An 18,414-nucleotide genomic window follows, 5' to 3' on the forward strand; every position below is an offset into this window, starting at 1 on the left:
ACAAGCCCGATCGGGGTGGGCCAGCTGGCCAACTCATGGCCCTCCCCCCTGGCCAGCTGCCCCTGATCAGACTCTCCACCCAGATCAAGAGCCGAGAGCTGGCCACCGGCCAAATGCCCCCTCCCTTCCCCCTGGCCAGCCCTGTTCCAATCAGCCCGCCCACCACAAGAGGCCCGTAGCCCCTCCCACCGGCTCGCCTGCCCCGATTGCACTCCCCCACCCCAATAGGGGGCAGGGCTGGCCAGCCAACCTCCTGCAGCCCCTCCCCTTGGCTGGCCACGCCCCCGATGGGCCCCCACCACCCTGATCAGCCTGCAGCCCCTCCCCCTGCTGGCCCTGCCCCTGACTGCCCCCCCACCCTAATAGGGGGCAAGCCCACCAACCTCCTACAGCCCCTCCCCATGGCCGGTCCTGCCCCCTGTTGACCCCCTAACCCCAATTAGGGGTGGGGCCCGCCAGCCAATTGCCCATGGCCCCTTCCCCCAGCCGGCCTGGCCCTGATCAGGCCCTGATTGGGGCGGGCCGGATGACCAACCTCCTGCCATCTCCTCCCCCCCGACAGGCCAGCCCTGATCCGCCCCTATTGGGGCCGGGCCAGCTGGACGCCACCCTTGCACCTTGCACAAATTCATGCACTGGGCCTCTAGTTCTAAATAAAATCAGTTCAAAGAGGGTAGGTAGAAGCAGAAGTAGAGATTGTAGGAATTTATATTTATTTGGAAATGTTGATGAAAGGGGCCACATGCTAACCTGACAAGCTCAGGAAAGGCCTACATGGCAGTCTTGCAAATCTAGAGACCTAAAGTAATCCAAAGGATGGTCTGAAATTAAACTTTAACGAAAAGCAGTTATGGTGGGTAGTTACATCCTAGGCCGGTATCCTCACTGACAAGGTCAACCTTTACCTTAACTGAGCCTATCTGTCTTTTTGCATCTATAATAACATATCCTTGAAATGTCTGGGTAACTTGTAACTTCCCTTTTTCTGGACCCCTTGGGGCACAACCTCATGTGCCTGGGTGCCAGACAGATACCACAGATTCCTTTATTCCCTCATGTTAATTGTTGACTGTTGGCTATCCTACACCCATCTAAGTTTGTGTCTATCATGTTACTTTTTATCCAATCCTAGAGGTTCACCTCTCCTCCCTCCCCCTCTCCCCCCCGCTTGGCTTTCTCCAGCTTCTCTAGTCTATCACCAGTGGATTTCATGTAACCCACCTATGTCCCTCCTTTGATTGTAATGTATAAAATAGATGAAAACCTGCCATTCTCCAGAGCACTATCCCAATCCATTGAGATACTGCTTCCCGGCAATTGTTGACAGTTTGGCTCAAATTCACAAAAGTTCTTTACAGGTTTGAATAAAAACTAGCTCGGAACAAGTAGTAAACAATAAAATAACAAGGACTACCTTGCATTGGTCAGTCTACGAATGAAATAAAATTGATTATTTGTAAGAGTGTAGAGGAAGGGTAGCCTTATCTCATGCAGCTGTACTGAGCAGCCCAGGCCAGAGCTTCCTGCCTGTTTGGTTTTCCAGAAAAGTGTCTGATCTCATTTCAAGTGCAGCTTTCAGTTCAACGAAGCAGAGGCCCCAAAGGAAAATCGCTTCTGGGCAGCCACCCGGAGAAGAGTGTTTTTCAGAAATGCTCGTCTAGGTGTGGGTTTGGTGGAAGCCAAGGACAACTAAGAGAATAAGAGGAAAAGAGAAGGAAGTGGGATTTTATTCCCTTATTCCTCGCACCCAGCACAGTACTTGCTTGCTTAACGGGATGCAGAGGAGAAGCAGTTGAGGCTGGGTGAGTAGCTTAATCTCTGTATCAGTTTCTCCATAATAATACCTATTTCAAACTTTGCTTCGAAGGTGAGTGAAATGATGTATAAGAAGGCATGTTTTGAGTCCTAAAGCACTATATAAAGTTAAGACATGGAAGATTAGAAAGATGATTCTTTGGCCCGCATGCCAGCACCTCAGTAACTAAAAAGCACTACCAGTTTTTCATTATCATTTTATTGAAAGTATTCAATAAAGCAGGAAATCTTTACATTGTTTTTCTATTGTGGGGTCCAATGAAGCTATTACTTTTTGGATACACATCTGTTTTGCCCCTAAGAATATACTTCCTGGGCTCCCTCTTCAACATTACCGGCCATTATATGCGAGCTCAGCTTCTGTGGTTACACCACTCTGCCTGGCTTCCATTACTTGGGGGTGGGGATGGGGCTGCTGGCCAGTCATTCCATGGATATTACCACGCCCAGGTCTGTGTGCGCCTGTTCCAGTTGGCTGTGGCCTGCAGAGGGCCACCCGGAACTTCTCAGGGATGCCCGTGCCTTTCTCACTAGCACATTCCTCATGTCCTTGGTGAGGGGGAGTCCTCTGAGCCCTCCCAGGGAACATAATTCTCTGGTGGGTTTTCTGTTTCATAATATACCCATTCCAGCCAGCCCCCTTTTCTCAGCTCAGCATTTCTACTTCTCTCAGGCTGGTCACCACTTACGCCAGGTGTCTAAGGAGCCACCCTCTCCTGTCATCCTTGCCTACGGTGTTAGGTCCTGTGTCCTGAGAATATGACCAAAGCCAGTGAATTCTTGCTGATCCAGTCTTCTATTCCAGCACCTTCCGACAAACGTTCAGCCAATATCAGGGGCACTCCCTCAGCTCCTCCTTGTTCGTGCTAGCTAATTCCTTGGGCTGTTTCAGTGTATAGACTCTTTCTTCCCTTACCAGGCCTGCACTTCCCAGCCTGATGGCTATTCTAGGGTTTAAGCCCAGTATTCCGTGTGCCTGCTCGGGGAGGAAAGGGGCAGTTTCTGAGGGCACTGTGGCCTGGCCAGGGACGTGTTCTGCAGCGCAGCGGTGTGCTGCCTCCTACCTGGGTGCAGACCAGTGTGTCTGGGGTCTCCACCGATGTCTCCACCCCATGTTTGAGTGTGCCAGGTTTTTGCGGCCAGAGCCCTGACCTTAAATACCAGTCTTGGCTGTGCAGTTCAAACTTTCATGCCTTTTATTTGTGGATGTCAAGCTGTGGCCCACAGGCCAATCCTGCCCACGGCCCTGCTGTGGACAGCATGCTAAGAGCTGCTTTTACATTTTTCATGGGTCTGAATATTCTCAACAATAAAGATAAATGGAAAAGAAAGAAAAAAAGAAGTGCAGAGGCTGACCACCCTGTTTGATATGTTGCCGAGTCTGCTCTTGCACTGCCGTTGATAAGGGCTTCTTTGTAAGCCTTCAGGGCGGCTCCCAGGCTTTCACATGTGGTTTGCACCTGCTTGGTAATGGCCCTCAGTTCCTCCTCATTCTCCTGCAGGGCATCAGTGCAACCCACAGTCACCTCAACTGTTTGCAGGCAGTGTTCTCCCCATCTTTCACATGCTTGAATCATGGCACCTGCACAGGCATTTCTCTTCCCTGGATTTTCCCAGGTCACCTCTGGTTAAATCTTTAGCAATGAACGGCCAGAGACTGTCCCCAGCCCCACTCCGGACAGCATCCTTCTTGCCTACTTGGCAGAGAGTGAACCTGTCTCAGAGCTCCATCTAATCACTGTTTCCTCCGGCCACTCCTGGCACCATTGTGATACTTTGGGTGCTGAGAAGCAAACAGTGAGCATTACCTGGTCAAGAGGTTTATTGTGGAAAACAGTGAGGGGAACATCAGCCAGGGGAGGCCAGGAGAGCCATCAGAACACAGTACAGGTCTGATGCCTGTGAAAGAGGGAGGGAGAGAGGGAGGGAGAATGGGAGGGAGGGGCTTAGACTGAGCAGCTCTAGGAGTGGGGAATTCTCAGTCCAAACTTGCCCATCAGAGGAGTCCCCCTCCTCAGGAATGGCACTTATGTAAGTACCCCCACCACTCAGTTCCTGGCTGAGGGCAGCATAGTGTGGCCTTGGCATAGACTTGATGGCTAGAGACAGCATTTAATGACGGTTCCTGCGGTTGGGGGTCTGAGGTGGGTTTTCATGCTGCCGCAGTTGTCTGGGAGGGCCGTAATGTGAGCCAGGGGTTGAATGTCCAGTAGAATAGGGCCAGAGAGTTGGCTGCCCTGGATTTTCTCCCTCTGAGCTCACCATGCCTGCCTCTAGTGTTCAGGAATGGAACCGAGAAGAAAGCTGCTTAGGGATAAAATGAAAACCCTCATCAGGGCCAAGTAGCAGGGCATGGGAGAGTGAGTGGAAACATTCCCAGCCAGGTAGGTCAGTGACAGATCAGAACGGGGCCCGGCTTATCCTGGAATTCTGTCCAGGGGTAAAGAGATGATTCGATAACGACGGCGACTGTGCTAGTGTTGTCCTCAGCATATCTGTCTCTTTAGTCAAACAGCTTTCCTACACATCTGGCATTGTGGAAGGTGGAAGAATGGAATAGATCTCTGATTTGTGTCAGGTTAAATGATAGAGTTAAAGAAGTATAGACCTGAGGTCCTTTGGGGATTATCTAGTATTGGCTACCAGCCATTACTTCAGAATAGAAACAGGTGAAGTTGGGCTGGGGGTGGGTGCTGGGAGGAATGTGTTGTACAGAGAGTACACTGAGTGTGTTGTTTTATTGTGGTTGGAAGAAAATAATAAATGGTGCTAAGGCATGATCAACAGCAGGGAAATCGACAAAAGTGATTTTTCCTCTCTTACATAAATGTACATTTATAAGTAAAAGTATTTCATAATTTTATATAGAACACAACCAGGACTAATACAAATTAATACAAATTTTTATTTTAAATATTTTATTGTATAAGTAACATTCACATTACAGAAAACTTGTAAATAGAGAAAAATATCCTTTCCAATAATCCATCACCTTAACATAATCGTTAGTATTTAGTGTACTTCCATGTTATTTTTCTGTACATGTTTTTAATGACTGTAATCTTATAGTATAATTCAGTATGTACAATTCTGAACCTTGCTTTTTTCATCTAATTATAACAAAACCATGTTATTACAGAGTTTTCATTATTAAAAATACGTGCCAATGAATTAAAATTGGACAAGAAAAAAGTAAGGGAATGATCTCTGTGGTAGCCATCATTCAAACACAACTGGAATACTTTTCTTTTTTAAAACTCAATATTACATCAGAACAATTCTTCCACACTGTTATCTAATTTTTAAAAACTAACATTTCAAAAGGAAACCCTGTCATACAACAACATGGATGAGCTTTGAAGATATTATGCTGTGTGAAATATGCTAGTCACAAAAAAGGCATATATGTCATGATTCCATTTATACAAAGTCTTTCTGTTGAAGATGCATTGAGTTCGAATACAATTGCTTTATAAAATGTAAAAATGAACAGTGATATTTAAAAATTAACATGTTATTATATATGTGATTTTGAATATATCTGTGGACCTAATACGTTTATATATTCAAATTGACCAAAATTCCTTTAGGGAATTTTCTCATTAGGGAGAATGAGGATCACTCTGTATTCATCACTCTATTCAGATATATATTGTTAGTAACCATGGCTCCCTTGCTTAAACCAAATCTCAACCCAGGATGAAGCTTTCCTCCTAGCTATTGCATGCAACAGAGTTTCAAACAATTGCTTTTGGTGTAGATGGATGGAAGAGGACCTAGTTGTGACCATGGCTCCAACACTTGTTGCCTCTGCCAAATAGGAGAGGACACCACTGGGGGGAGGAGGGACACTCAGGCCCAGGTGGAGAGAAGCTGACACTGAAGGGCGTGAAACACTTGGTGAAGCGGAGCCCCTCCGGCCCCTGCCACTCCCAGAGGATAAAATGGGGAAGTTAAAGGCTTGGTGGCCACTGATTCCCCCAGGGCTCCAAATTGTAGAGACTCACAGTTGGAAGGGACCTTATCAATGGCCTGATTTAGCCACCTGTTAATTCTTGGAATCTGATGGTTCAGTCATTTTTTAAAAATAGACTTCCAATAATAAGAAAGGGACTTAAAACCCCAAAGAATCTCATATCCTAATTTTTGCACAACAGCCTCTGGAATGTTTAGAGTAAATTATTTTTCTAAAATAGGCAGATTTACAAATTTCATATGATAGTTTTGACAAATGTCAATGAATTTTTATTATTTTATTGTATCCAAGGTAGAGAAATATTTTTTAAATTATATTTATGGTTTGTTTTGAAACATGATTTATGTTAAGATTTTTATATGTGGTATTTAGAGTTTAACTTGAAATATCTTATGGTTTTCCTATTTTTACTACAAATAGTTAATTCATTTGCATATCTTATTTGGTGACCTGGAACTTGTTGAAATGGAGGTGCTTAATAAACCATCTTAACTACTGATATTATCTTGCTTTCGTGAAGCATGAAATAGTTCAGTTTATTGACTGATCGTTGTGTCACTGGGGAGAAATGAATTCCCACTGTGTGTTTTATTGTACCTGTTCGGTGAGTTCAGCATTAGAATAAATAAGGCTTTAATGAGAAGAGAGATGGCTGCTGATTTCACTGTGGGAATGGGAGCAAAGAGCTCTGGGCTGTGGTCCCTCCAGAACACCGGCGCTGGTGAGGACCAGGACGGGCACTTCACCTTCCTTGTACCCTCAGACGCAAAATAGATGAAGAAAATGGACTTTTACCAAAGGAGAGTGAGAAGCAGTATTTGCCTCATGCTTTGAGACTTAGATATGTGCTGTTATATTTTAAAATCCCACGATATTTACATATTTATTGAGACTCCTTCATATTGGGCAAGAGGATGGAAAGAGACTGAGGAATATCTGAAGGCACTGGGTAGCCTCTGCTTGTGGCAGGCGGAGCAGTGGCTTTTCCTCCGGGCGCTACTCCCGTCATTCTTCGGAGGAGGAGAAGTCGGGTTGGTGTGTCAGGGCCTTGGTCTCCAGGCGAACATCTGCTCACACTATTAAGATGAATTCACTATACATGGTTTGTGGAGGCTCTGCTGGGGGATCTTCCTGCAAAGAGGTTTTAATACATTTGCATTCATAAATGCTGTCTATATTACTTTCCCATCATTACCGCCTTTTCAGCACATTAGCCTTTTCTTAGGTGAAACAAACTAGATTTTGCCTCATGTTTGCAATAGCAAGATATATTTGCTTTGTTTGTTTTTGCCTTTTGAAGAGGAGGTATGTATTTGGTGGCTGCCTGTTACTCTCCTTGTATCATTCCAACGAGGCAGGTAGGGAAACAGTGGAGGTGGAGGCCTCACTGCTAATGCACATACCCTGTCCACTAGGCAGGGGTCCAGGGACGACGGACGGGCTGGTAGATATGCCCAGCAATTTAATACATTCTCACCACATTCCATGCTGCACTGGATGGTTGGGAGGCAGAAACAGTTAGGTCTGTATGGTGAGCCAAGGAGGATGTGTCTGAAATTTTAGCACCAGAAATTGATTCTTTCAGGAGGAGGTGTCATTGCATGAAATAGAACCAAAAGTGTGTTCGACTATTGACAGAAATAATCTATAATAATAAAAGCATAATATGCTAATTAGACCAGACAGATGAACGACCTTCTGGACAAAGCCGCGGCGCCCATGGCGGCTGTGAGGGCTGAAGGCAGCTGTGAGGGCTGAGGGTGGCCATGGCAGCGGCTGGCAGTGGCAGGGTGATAGGGGTGGTGCCTTCCCCTGATTGGCCTGGTCGCCTCCTACAGAGGGAGGCCAGAGTGCGGCTTAGGCCCCCTCCCTGTGGGCAGCGGGCCTAAGCCATCAGTAGGACATCCCCTGAGGGCTCCTGGACTGTGAGAGGGCGCAGGCCGGGCTGAGGGACCCCCCTCCCCCGCCCCATGCACAAATTTTCGTGCACTGGGCCTCTAGTGATTGTAATAGAATCTCAAGGTTGACAAAGCACCTTCATGGCATCGTGTGAAACCTTCACAACAACCATGTTCTCCCTGAATTACAAACAAGGACATGAAGCTAGGGGATGAATTTAATCAGAATATTTTAAACTAGCCTTGGCCTAACATGGTGACTACATTGTTATATTTTTCTATGAAGAAGGCAACATCATTTTTTAAAGACCCTAAGCCAGCCGTGGGCAAACGGATCCGGCCTGTTTGAAATGAATAAAACTAAAAAAAAAAAAGACCGTATCCTTTTATGTAATGATGTTTACTTTGAATTTATATTAGTTCACACAAACACTCCATCCGTGCTTTTGTTCCAGCCCTCCGGTCCAGTTTAAGAACCCATTGTGGCCCTCGAGTCAAAAAGTTTGCCCACCCCTGCGGCCTAAGCCATATCAAAGTGAAGTGATTTTCCCAGCATGACTTTGCTGTTAGTGAAGAAATGGCAATGAATTCCTAGTCTTCGAACTTGTCTGCTGTAAGTTAGGGAATCTTTCTTGACTTCATTATAAGTTGGTTAATTGAGTTTTCTGCTGAGAAAGTAGGTCTGAAATGTATCATTTTCTCTACCAACTCTGTAAAATCAATTCTAAATTTTGACTATCTGCTTTGCTAATCTCCAGGAGATGAGTAAGGAATTATGCTTGATGACAGTGATTCAGAGTCTTTGGATTAAAATGTGCCATGCATAGTTAGTAAGTAAGTATTTCTCACAGTTCCAGGTCAGGAGTCTGAAGTCAAGGCGTCAGCAGGCTTGGTCCTGCTATGAGGGGAGGACCTGTTCCAGGCCTTTCCCCTGGCTTGTGCATGACTGTCTCTATGTTCGCGTGGTGCTCTTCCTGTGTACATGCCTACGTGTCCACATTTCCCCCTTTTAGAAGGCTGCCAGCCATAGCGGTTTAGGCCCTACTCCAATGACCTCATTTTACTTTGATTACTTCTGCAAGTACCCTGTCTCCAAAACAGTTACATAGAACTTCAACCTATGGATTTTGGGAGGACACAATTCAACCCCAAATACTCCTTCTTACTCTTCATCTCTCTATCTTTATCACTATATCTGTATGCTTACTATATGTGTATATGTACATATTATATTTGTGTGTTTATGTATATTGTTCAGTATTTGATATATTTCTATTAAATCTTAAAGGCATTGCAATACATGGGATTTAAATAATCATTGAGTCATCACTGGATAACAAACATTTCTAGAAAGTAGTATATTTATATGATCTTACTAATGACCTCATAAATTAGCTATTATGCACCAGAAGTAATAGAACCTGTCTTATCCTCCCATATCTCACACCTGCTTCTAGATTCTCAGAAGGGCTACTCTACTTTGCTCCTTGTTTCTCTCCTATGATAAAGGAATAGACCATCTCTTTAAAATGCCTTTTAGATAAACTAATGGAATCCAAATAAAGCATGGAGTTTAGTGAATAATTGTGTATCAATATTGGTTCATTAGCTGTGACAATGAACCAATATGTACTATAGTAATGCAAGGGTTGACAATAGGGGAAACTGGGTGGGAGGAATATGGGAAATCTATATCTCTTTTCTGTAAATCTAAAACTAAAAAGCTTATTTGAACAGTAAAAAACCTTTTATAATATAAAATAGTGTTTGATATATATAAAACAGTCTATTTTAGTGTATTTAGAATCATCATATATCTGTTTTATGCCATTGCTCATGGATCTTTTTGTATAAAAAATGGATAAGATGTGGCCTCCAGGGGACAGTGTTGGGTCATAGACAGATTTTCACAATCTGCCCAAGTTGAAGATGAACTTAGTTTCCTTCATTTTGAGCTACATGGCTTTTATTCATTATCCCTCTGTTTAAAAAAGCCAAAGAAAATTTTTGCCTCTTCTGCTATCCTGATTGGTTGGAAATCTGCTTTAACTTATTATTTTTGTGCAACTTTGGCTCCACACTGATCTGTCAGGCCAGAATGAACCGCAGAATTTTCACCCTAGTGTTCAGTGTTCAGAGCACCAAGGGCTCCTGGAGGTTGTATGGAAACTGGAGTGGGTGCAAGTGGGGCTTTGTTAGATAATGTCATGTGTTTGTGAATTCTCATGTAGTGGAGGGTGTGCTGTAGAGCTGAACTCCATCTGGAAAAACTAAAAACAGTTTGTAGATTGGTGAGGATGCTCGTGAAATAAAGTGGGGTCTCTCTTTCACAGTTGAGACTATTTGCTCTACAGTGGTTTGTTGGGGGTGGAGGGAAGGAAAGCAAACCATTGCTCTGGAGTAGATTTCTTTTTTTTAAAAAAATATATTTTATTGATATTTTACAGAGAGGAAGGGAGAGGGATAGAGAGTTAGAAACATCGATGAGAGAGAAACATCGATCAGCTGCCTCCTGCACACCGCCTATTGGGGATGTGCCCGCAACCAAGGTACATGCCCTTCACCGGAATCGAACCTGGGACCCTTCAGTCCGCAGGCCGACGCTCCATCCACTGAGCCAAACTGGTTAGGGCAAGGAGTAGATTTCTTGAGGAATCAGAATAGAAACTCAACATTTTACTTTAAAAATTATCCCTCCAAAGGTAGTCTCTTGAGATTGACGTTTTATTTTTAAGAAGCTCCTGGGTTTGGGAATCAGGGTGTGACCCATTCAAGCACATCAGGGCCATGTGAACATTCATTTGCAAAATGCTTGCCTTGGACCTAGAGGCAGCTGAAGATAATTGGTCATATATTGATGGGCTTAGAAACACATCATTCTATCATTAGACGAGGACATATTCTGCCAATAGTGGAATCTAAGGACTCCACTCATACTAGGCGAGAATCTAGTATAAACATTAAACAAATAGTGGTCATTCGGAAGACAGTGTGTTCCATGTAGCAGCAGCCTATAGATTTCTTATTTTTGTTCAAAGAATAAATCTGTTAAAAGCTCTTCTGTTGAGTTGGGATTTATGAGCCTTTTAATAGGATTTTTGAAAGGCAGTGGAAAATTTACAGCTCCTGGTAAATAACCTGACATGAAAGTTAAGATCGATGGTGTTTTGTTCAGCCACCATCACAGTTGAACCCATGGGCAAGAGTCTTTCTCATTCTCATCTAACAGTGCTGGGTACCAAACACTCTCTTTCCAGGTGTAGTGTTCTCCTAACTAGTAGTGGTAGAACAAAGTTCTGTTGACCATCTAGGTATTTTTTTAATATATATTTTTTATTGATTTCAGAGAGGAAGGGAGAGGGATAGAGAGATAGAAACACCAATGATGAGAATCATTGATTGGCTGCCTCCTGCACACCCTCCGCCCCTCACTGGGGATCGAGCCCACAACCCAGGCATGTGCCCTTGACTGGAATCGAACCTGGGACCCTTCAGTCTGCAGGCTGCTGCTCCATCCACTGAGCCACACCAGCGAGGGCGACCATCTAAGTGTTTAATAACTATTTTACAATGACTCAATACATGGTCATTGAGATCATGATTGGTCCCCTAACCTGGCCCCTTATGCAGTGTTCCTTCTCTCAGGGGAAACATCAATCCATCCCATTTGTGCAAGTTAGAATCCTATGAGTTGTCCTTGACTCTTCTCTTTTTTCCTCATCCTTGCCCACCAGGTCCTATTGATTTTACTTCTGGAGCAGTTTTTGATACCATCTACTTCTCTCTCCGTGGCTACCAGTCTAACCCAAACCCTTAGATTTATTGCTACAGAAGCCACCTTACCCACAACCAGTGTATCTTTCAGACATACGTCAGTGATTTCTCATTGGCCTTAGGATAACAACTGAAGTCACTTTCATAGACAGTAAGGCCCTGCAAGGTCTGATCCCTGTCTCTGCAGTCTCATCTGGAAACATTCTCCTCACTCCCTATGCTTCAGCCTCCTGGCCTCCAAGGCAACACATCACACAGGTCTTAAGTGCATGTAATTTCCTCTTGCTGGGAGTCTCTTTACTGCAGTCTTTGTCTGATGACTTTCTATGCATCCTTTACTCATCAGCTCCAGGGTGATTTCCTCACGAATGCCTTTCCTGGTCTCCTGGCTGAGAAAAGTTTCCTTTGTTCTGTGCTCTAATAGGCCCATGCCCCTTGACTTCATTTTTCATACATAAACTTATAATTAGACACTCAGCTGTGTTGTTTTTTGGTTAATATACGTCCCCACTACCAGAATATAAACTCTGGGAGCAGGGCCCAGGCCCAAGGATGCTCATTATCAAATCCCCAACACTTGGCACAGTGCTTGGGAAAGTAGCTGCTCAGTGTATTTGTTGAATGAATAAGTGACTTTTTTATTGAATGTTTAGGTAGAGGAAGAAGAACCCACTGGATACATTCGATTTGAAAAGTTTCTTCCAGTGATGACCAATATACTAGTGGAAAAAAGGTAAGAAAGTAAGTGCAATGGTAAAGTAATGACTATAATTACATTAATTGCAAATTGTTTTTTTTTCACTTTATATATTATCATCACCCAGTATTTTTCCCAGGATTGCTTCCTTCTAACTTTTCACTATGCTCTGCTAGTTGGTATTTATTTAAAAATATCAATCACTTCAGTATTAATCTAATAAGCAAAGTGTAATTAAAGGGCAAATAAGCTACAAAAAACATAAGTCAACAACATTCTTATTATTTTGAATTATCAATGATAAATAAGAATTAACCCTAATTATTTTTCTTGAGAAAGAGTAGCATTATCTTAGTATATTTGGTTTATTATAAAAATTTTGTTCTGCCCTAACCGGTTTGGCTCAGTGGATAGAGCATCGGCCTTCGAACTGAAAGGTCCCAGGTTCGATTCCAGCCAAGGGCATGTACCTTGGTTGCGGGCACATCCCCAGTAGGGAGTGTGCAGGAGGCAGCTGATTGATGTTTCTCTCTCATCGATGTTTCTAACTCTCTATCCCTCTTCCTTCCTCTCTGTAAAAAAACCAATAAAATATTTTAAAAAATTTTGTTCCAAGATAAATTGATTTCTATGATGATGAAAAAATTAATAGGTAATATTAAACATGCCAGTGATTTTGAACTATTTCCCGTGGATGTGGAATGCTTTCAACTTTCATATCTAGAAACCAAAAAAGAGTTCAGTGAAGGAAGCATTATTTTTCTAGTATGTTAGCAGTGTTTGTTTTATTTTATGCGATCATTTATTATGTAGAGCCTGAGCTAAATACTGTGGTATTTACGTCTTTTTTTTTGCATAACTTAGATACAGACCAATTCCAGAAGAAATCCTTCTTCAAGCTTTTGAGGTATGTAAGCTCCAGATTTTATTTATATATATATATATATATATATATATATATATATGAAAAATTCATCATGTAGAATTTATTCATCAAATAAAAAATATAATTTCTATCTTCTAGGTATTAGATCCAACTAAACGTGGATATCTTTCTAAGGAAGAACTGATCAAGTATATGACTGAAGAAGGTAAGAATTATTTATTACATATCTTGTAACAGTGACTTATTTAAGTGGTTAACAATTATGCAAAAATTCTAGGGGATACTTTAAAATCAGTCATTCTGGTTAAAAAGTTATTTACTATTCCTATTATTTTGGTATTGGGATGGTTTCTGTTTAGTAGTAGGTAAGAGGAAAAGGGTATGTAGTAAGGGGAGATGGATTTTTGCCTTTATAGGACTTCATTAAAGTATAATGATACTTCTATAAATTGAAGGCATTCCATTCACTTAGAGTATTCCCAGAGTAAAAGGTATGCCACCTAGAAAACATGAACTATTGAAAATTTTCAGTTTTTTATGCTCATGGAACCAAAGATTCTTGCTTTGAACTTGAACTGTACACATACACACACATACACACACACACACACACAGACTTATACATAATATCTCTACACCACATAAGCCAACACATTTCCTATAGGAATTCTCTCTGCTTAGGCTGGTATGTCAGTTTGTTTTTTTTGAATGTCAGTAGCCTAATGGACATTCTCTTGGCTATTCTCATATTGGTCATCTCCCCTTCTCCCATGCAAAGTTGTTAGAGTTCTATCTCCTTTGCTCAATTTACTGGTTCACAGATTGAATCCTGATTCAGAGTTTCTCATCACGTGATACAAAATAAAAAGTACAAGTAATTTTGCGTAGGAAAGACTAGCACACATAGTTCTCGTTTATTAGTATTCTTTTAAGGACTTATTGTGCCCATCAAAGTTTATTGGTAGCATATTTAGTATTTAACAATCAGGCATAAGATTCAGAATTTGTCCTTTTAAGCATTTCAGGTAGTCTTTCTTTCTTTTTTTCTTTTTTTTTTTGTTAATCCTCATCTGAGAATATTTCATCCATTGATTTTTAGAGAGAGTGGAAGGGAGGAAAGGAGTAGGAGAGAGAGAGAGAGAGAGAGAGAGAGAGAGAGAAACTTTGATGTGCAATTGGTTGCTCTTGGGGCTGGGGATCGAACCTGTAACCCAGGTAGGTGCCCTTGACAGGGAATCAAACCCTTGCGTGCACGGGCCGATGCTCTAACCACCGAGCACACTGGCCAGGGCAGGTATTCTTTTTTTCTTATGGATGTAAGCATGATTTCAAAAGAACTCAGTACATTCCCTTTGTTTGATAACACCATCATCATTATCATCAAAATCCCCATTTGAATAATTCCTGGATTATTAAACGAATTCCAATTTAGAAAGCATTGTTTGTAGAGGCAGGTGACTTAAGCTCAGAAGGCAGGTGACCCCCAGGCCTAGGTAACTTACCTGCCTGCATAAGACTCTACAGGTAAGGTGACAATTTGGATATTTCTGTATTTTTGTTTAAGATCAGGACAAAGTTTTTCTTAAACAGTCGATAGCCTTTCCAACATTCTTCCTGAGTTGGCTTCTCATCTTGTTAAAACCAATATCCAAGATCCAAGGTGGCCCTCGGCCCTCGGCCCTCAGCTGTTACCTGAATCTGACTAAAGCCCACCTTCTGGTTTCATTTGACAGCAACACTGGACGAAACTGTGGGAAACAGAAAGGAGTGCTTTGAGCGCCTGCTGGATGGCATCTGCCACTGGGGGCAACTGCCATCACTGCGGTGGCCAGACCTAGTTAGGGAATATTCAGAGATAATCGTTACAGTTTCAAGTCTCCGTTATCTGCTCTTCAGCAGTTTTGTAAAGCAACCATTGAATCCTCTCTTCATACTCTTACTAACCATAAAAATTAGACTCCCTATAAAACCGGGACTTCAGGTTACTCCTTGGGCAATTTCAATAGTTTTAATTTAAGTAAATAAACAGCCTTATTCATGATGTCTTGATGGCCTCTGCTATTTTGACTGGAATGATAGATTCCAAGGTTGCTTGAGCTATGACATCTGCAAGGTAAAGTAAGTCTCAATCCTGCCCGGGGTGCAGCGGCATGCTCTCTGGGCCCCTGGACTGTCATGGCGGGTGGCTCTCGGCCCCAGGGAGAGCGGCACGACGGGGCTGGTGGGGTCCCGTGGCAGGTAAGCTGGTAGTGGAAAGAGAAAGAAAAGCACCAGAGGGTTGTGAATGATGAGTTTCCCTTCTTGTTTCTGCCAGGTGAGCCCTTTTCTCAGGAGGAAATGGAAGAAATGCTGTCTGCTGCAATTGGCCCAGAATCGAATTTCATTCATTACAGGGACTACATAACCATGATGGTGATAGATGAAAATTAAACACTCAGAAGGCTCACTTTCTAATTGAAAGGATAATTTTTAAAAATTGCTTATCTTTGTTCATTTCACATCATATCTTACAATTCCCTAATATGCTAGTCAATTTCTCATGACAACTATTTCAAGATATTCTATTTTTTAAAAGATGATCATAACAGTTTAAAACAAGTTTATTTGGTATGTCTTGCATTGTGGGATGACAAATTGCTAATTATTTAAAAACTATTCTTAAAACACTTTAACATTATCCATGGATGGTTGTTAATTTTCTGCAATAAAATCTAGGTTACCTTCCAATGAGTTAAGCTGACAAAATGGAAAATGCCTGGAATGACCGTAGGTTTGGTCTGTAAAGGTCTGGGGAGGGAGCAGCGTGACCACAAATGGAAACTGAGTAGCATCGTGATGAAAGCTCCTTTTTAGAACCACACGAAGCACTCCCGCACTCTGAATGTGGAAGCGAGGTATGAAAGTGAACATTAATAATCAATTCCTAATGAATGCCAATTACGGATCTCATTTGAGATGATAATAACTTACTAGTAGTGTAAAAATGTAAATGTGCTGATCCAGCGTGTCACCATTTGCGGAAGAGCTAAAGGAGCTGAGATAATTGAATCCAGAGAAAAGAAGACTGAATAGAATTCGCTCATGTAAGGAAGTGGCAATTATCTCCCCGTCTTTAGAATGCGCACCTCTTCAGACTACCTGTCGTGAGCCTATCGCCCTGATGCTGGGTGGGAGCACTGAGAGGACTCATGCTGTGCAGGAGGTGCGGCTGTGAAAGGGCAGGGTACAGTTATCGAGCACAAGGAGTCACAGCGGAACCGGCACAGGATTACAGGCAAAGGGAAAATCACGTCAGGAAAATTAATAATCTTCCATAGCCTGTATGTGCTCACACACACACACACACACACACACACACACACACACGCACCTCTACTTAAAGATGCTTCACCACTACATGTGTGTAGATACATGTAAGCATTTCATGTTGCCTGTGATCTGCTAATACCCGAGACTCTCACTGTTCCTTCATTCAGGGAGCAGTCACTGAGTACTACTGGATCCTGTGTCGGAACTGGCGTTGCAAGATGAGTCACAGTTCAGTGAGGGGGCCTGCAGGTCAGCCGGCAGCGCATTCCGAGGGGCACATTCAGGGGCTGTGGACGCACCTAAGAGGGCAGCTGACAGCCTGGCGGGAGCGCACTGGGAGACGAAAGACTGTTGTGAGTAGAGGGCTTCCAGAACCGGTAGCACTGGACTGAACACCAGCCATCTACTAAGTGGTGGCAGGGCACAGGGCATGTGAGCAGGGGACCCGCAAGCACAGAACCCCCAGACGTATCATGAAGCATGGAGTGATCTGGGAACTGATGTCTGGTGTGTGTGAGATTTGAAAGTCATGCGAGAGAGATGAAATTGGAATGGTGAACAGGAGCTGTGCCATTAAGGATATTAGGTTAGCCAGTTGGGTGTTAGTGTTAGAGTTTGGACCTTTTTTTGAAGCTCATAGAGAAAGATTATTTGTAAATAGCACAGAAAGTAGATGTGAAGGGTCAAGACTAGGTGGATGGGAAAAGTCAACATGAGCCCCACGTCTCTGCTTGGACAGTGGGTGGACTGTAGTGTCATTCACTCAGTAAGAAACCCAAGAAGCCAGGCGGGGTTGGTAGGCAAAGTGATGTTTGGTATGGACATCGTGGGGTTGAGGAGCTAGTGGCACACTCTGGGGAGAAATCCAATAATCAGTTGGATTAGGAGGAGGAAAACCTGGCGAGGACGTGGGTTTGGGAGTTCCTATGGGTAAACCAGGCTCGGACTTGCTGGGCACAGGATAGCACTGAGCTATTTGCTGTAAGCCCGTTACCCTGCATGACCCGGTCCTGGGTCCTGCCGAAGCAGTAGCCCCAGTCCCTCATGGTCAAACGGTGACGTCATGTTCTTCCAGGCTAATTCAGGATTGGGTGCCCCCAGGTCTCCTTCTAGAACTCTTCAGAAGTTCTGGCTGATGTCAAACTTCACGCCCTGTCTCAGGAAGGAGTCACAAGGGTTAGCTTTATGGAATATGATTAATTTTTCATCTTTAGCACAAATTCGTTGGTTTTTTAAAGACCATCAAAAAAGTACAACACAGGCATCCATAGAAATCTCACTTTATCTCCTAGTTGTAGAATAAAGGTAGCATATTTGCACAGGGAACATTTTTCTTTGTACTCAGACCATTTCGGTTCAAATTTTGTCCCTCATTCACCTACTCAGCCCTCAAGATCCAGTCTAAGTCAGCATGGCCCTGGCCTGGCAGGAGGTTGCTTGGTGCAGAGTTCTCTTATCCCTGTGACCTGGTTTCTGCAGAGCCCGCTCTGCCCCAGCTCTGGGCCTTGGGAAGGACAGCTGGCTCCCACACCTCTGGGCAGGGAGCTGCAGGACTCGGGCCTGCGCGAAGGCCTGGCAGCCTGGAGACCCTCACCTCCACCCGGCTTTGCCGGCGGCTCACTCTGGGTCAGGTGCTTCCCTCCTGTGCTCCTCCGTCTGGCCCAACTTCAGTCTTCTCCCCCCAGGAGCAGTGCCGATTTAGTCCCCTTTGCGTGCACCCAACGTCCAAGTGCCAGACGCTGAGGGACAGAAAGAATGTCGAGAGGGCAGGCTGTGCGATGGTCACGGGCAGGACCGTCTTCCGTGGAGCCGAGTGCGGTTAGGTCTCTCTCCTCCTGCTGTCCTCCCTCCCCCCTTCAGAACTGCTTGCTGCCAGCTAAGGACCCGTGTTGGTGCAGCCAGTTCCTTGTAGAATATCAGGGTCACTGCACTGCCCCTGAGGGCAGCTCAAATCCGCAGCCAGCGCCCGGGGTGCACATGCCCCCCACGTGCCAGGCCGGCTCCGTGGCCTGCGCGTTTCAGGAGCGCGCTTACCAGTCACCTGCTTCAGAGGCACCTG

The 18,414-nt window shown here is 43.9% G+C and overlaps 1 protein-coding gene across 1 annotated transcript in view; it reads left to right on the plus strand.

The window, feature by feature from the left end:
• EFCAB2 (EF-hand calcium binding domain 2) overlaps positions 1 to 15,776 on the plus strand; it is a 123,070-nt gene extending 107,294 nt beyond the window's left edge. The window contains exons 4-7 of the mRNA XM_023745854.1: positions 12,117 to 12,196; positions 13,025 to 13,067; positions 13,185 to 13,251; positions 15,361 to 15,776. Of these exons, the coding sequence (XP_023601622.1) occupies positions 12,117 to 12,196; positions 13,025 to 13,067; positions 13,185 to 13,251; positions 15,361 to 15,476 (306 nt within the window). The 3' untranslated portion in view covers positions 15,477 to 15,776. The remainder of the gene's footprint in view (positions 1 to 12,116; positions 12,197 to 13,024; positions 13,068 to 13,184; positions 13,252 to 15,360) is intronic.
• Positions 15,777 to 18,414: the final 2,638 nt, after the last annotated feature.

This window comes from Myotis lucifugus, unplaced genomic scaffold (assembly GCF_000147115.1).
Source record: "Myotis lucifugus unplaced genomic scaffold, Myoluc2.0 scaffold_586, whole genome shotgun sequence".
NCBI lineage: Eukaryota > Metazoa > Chordata > Mammalia > Chiroptera > Vespertilionidae > Myotis > Myotis lucifugus.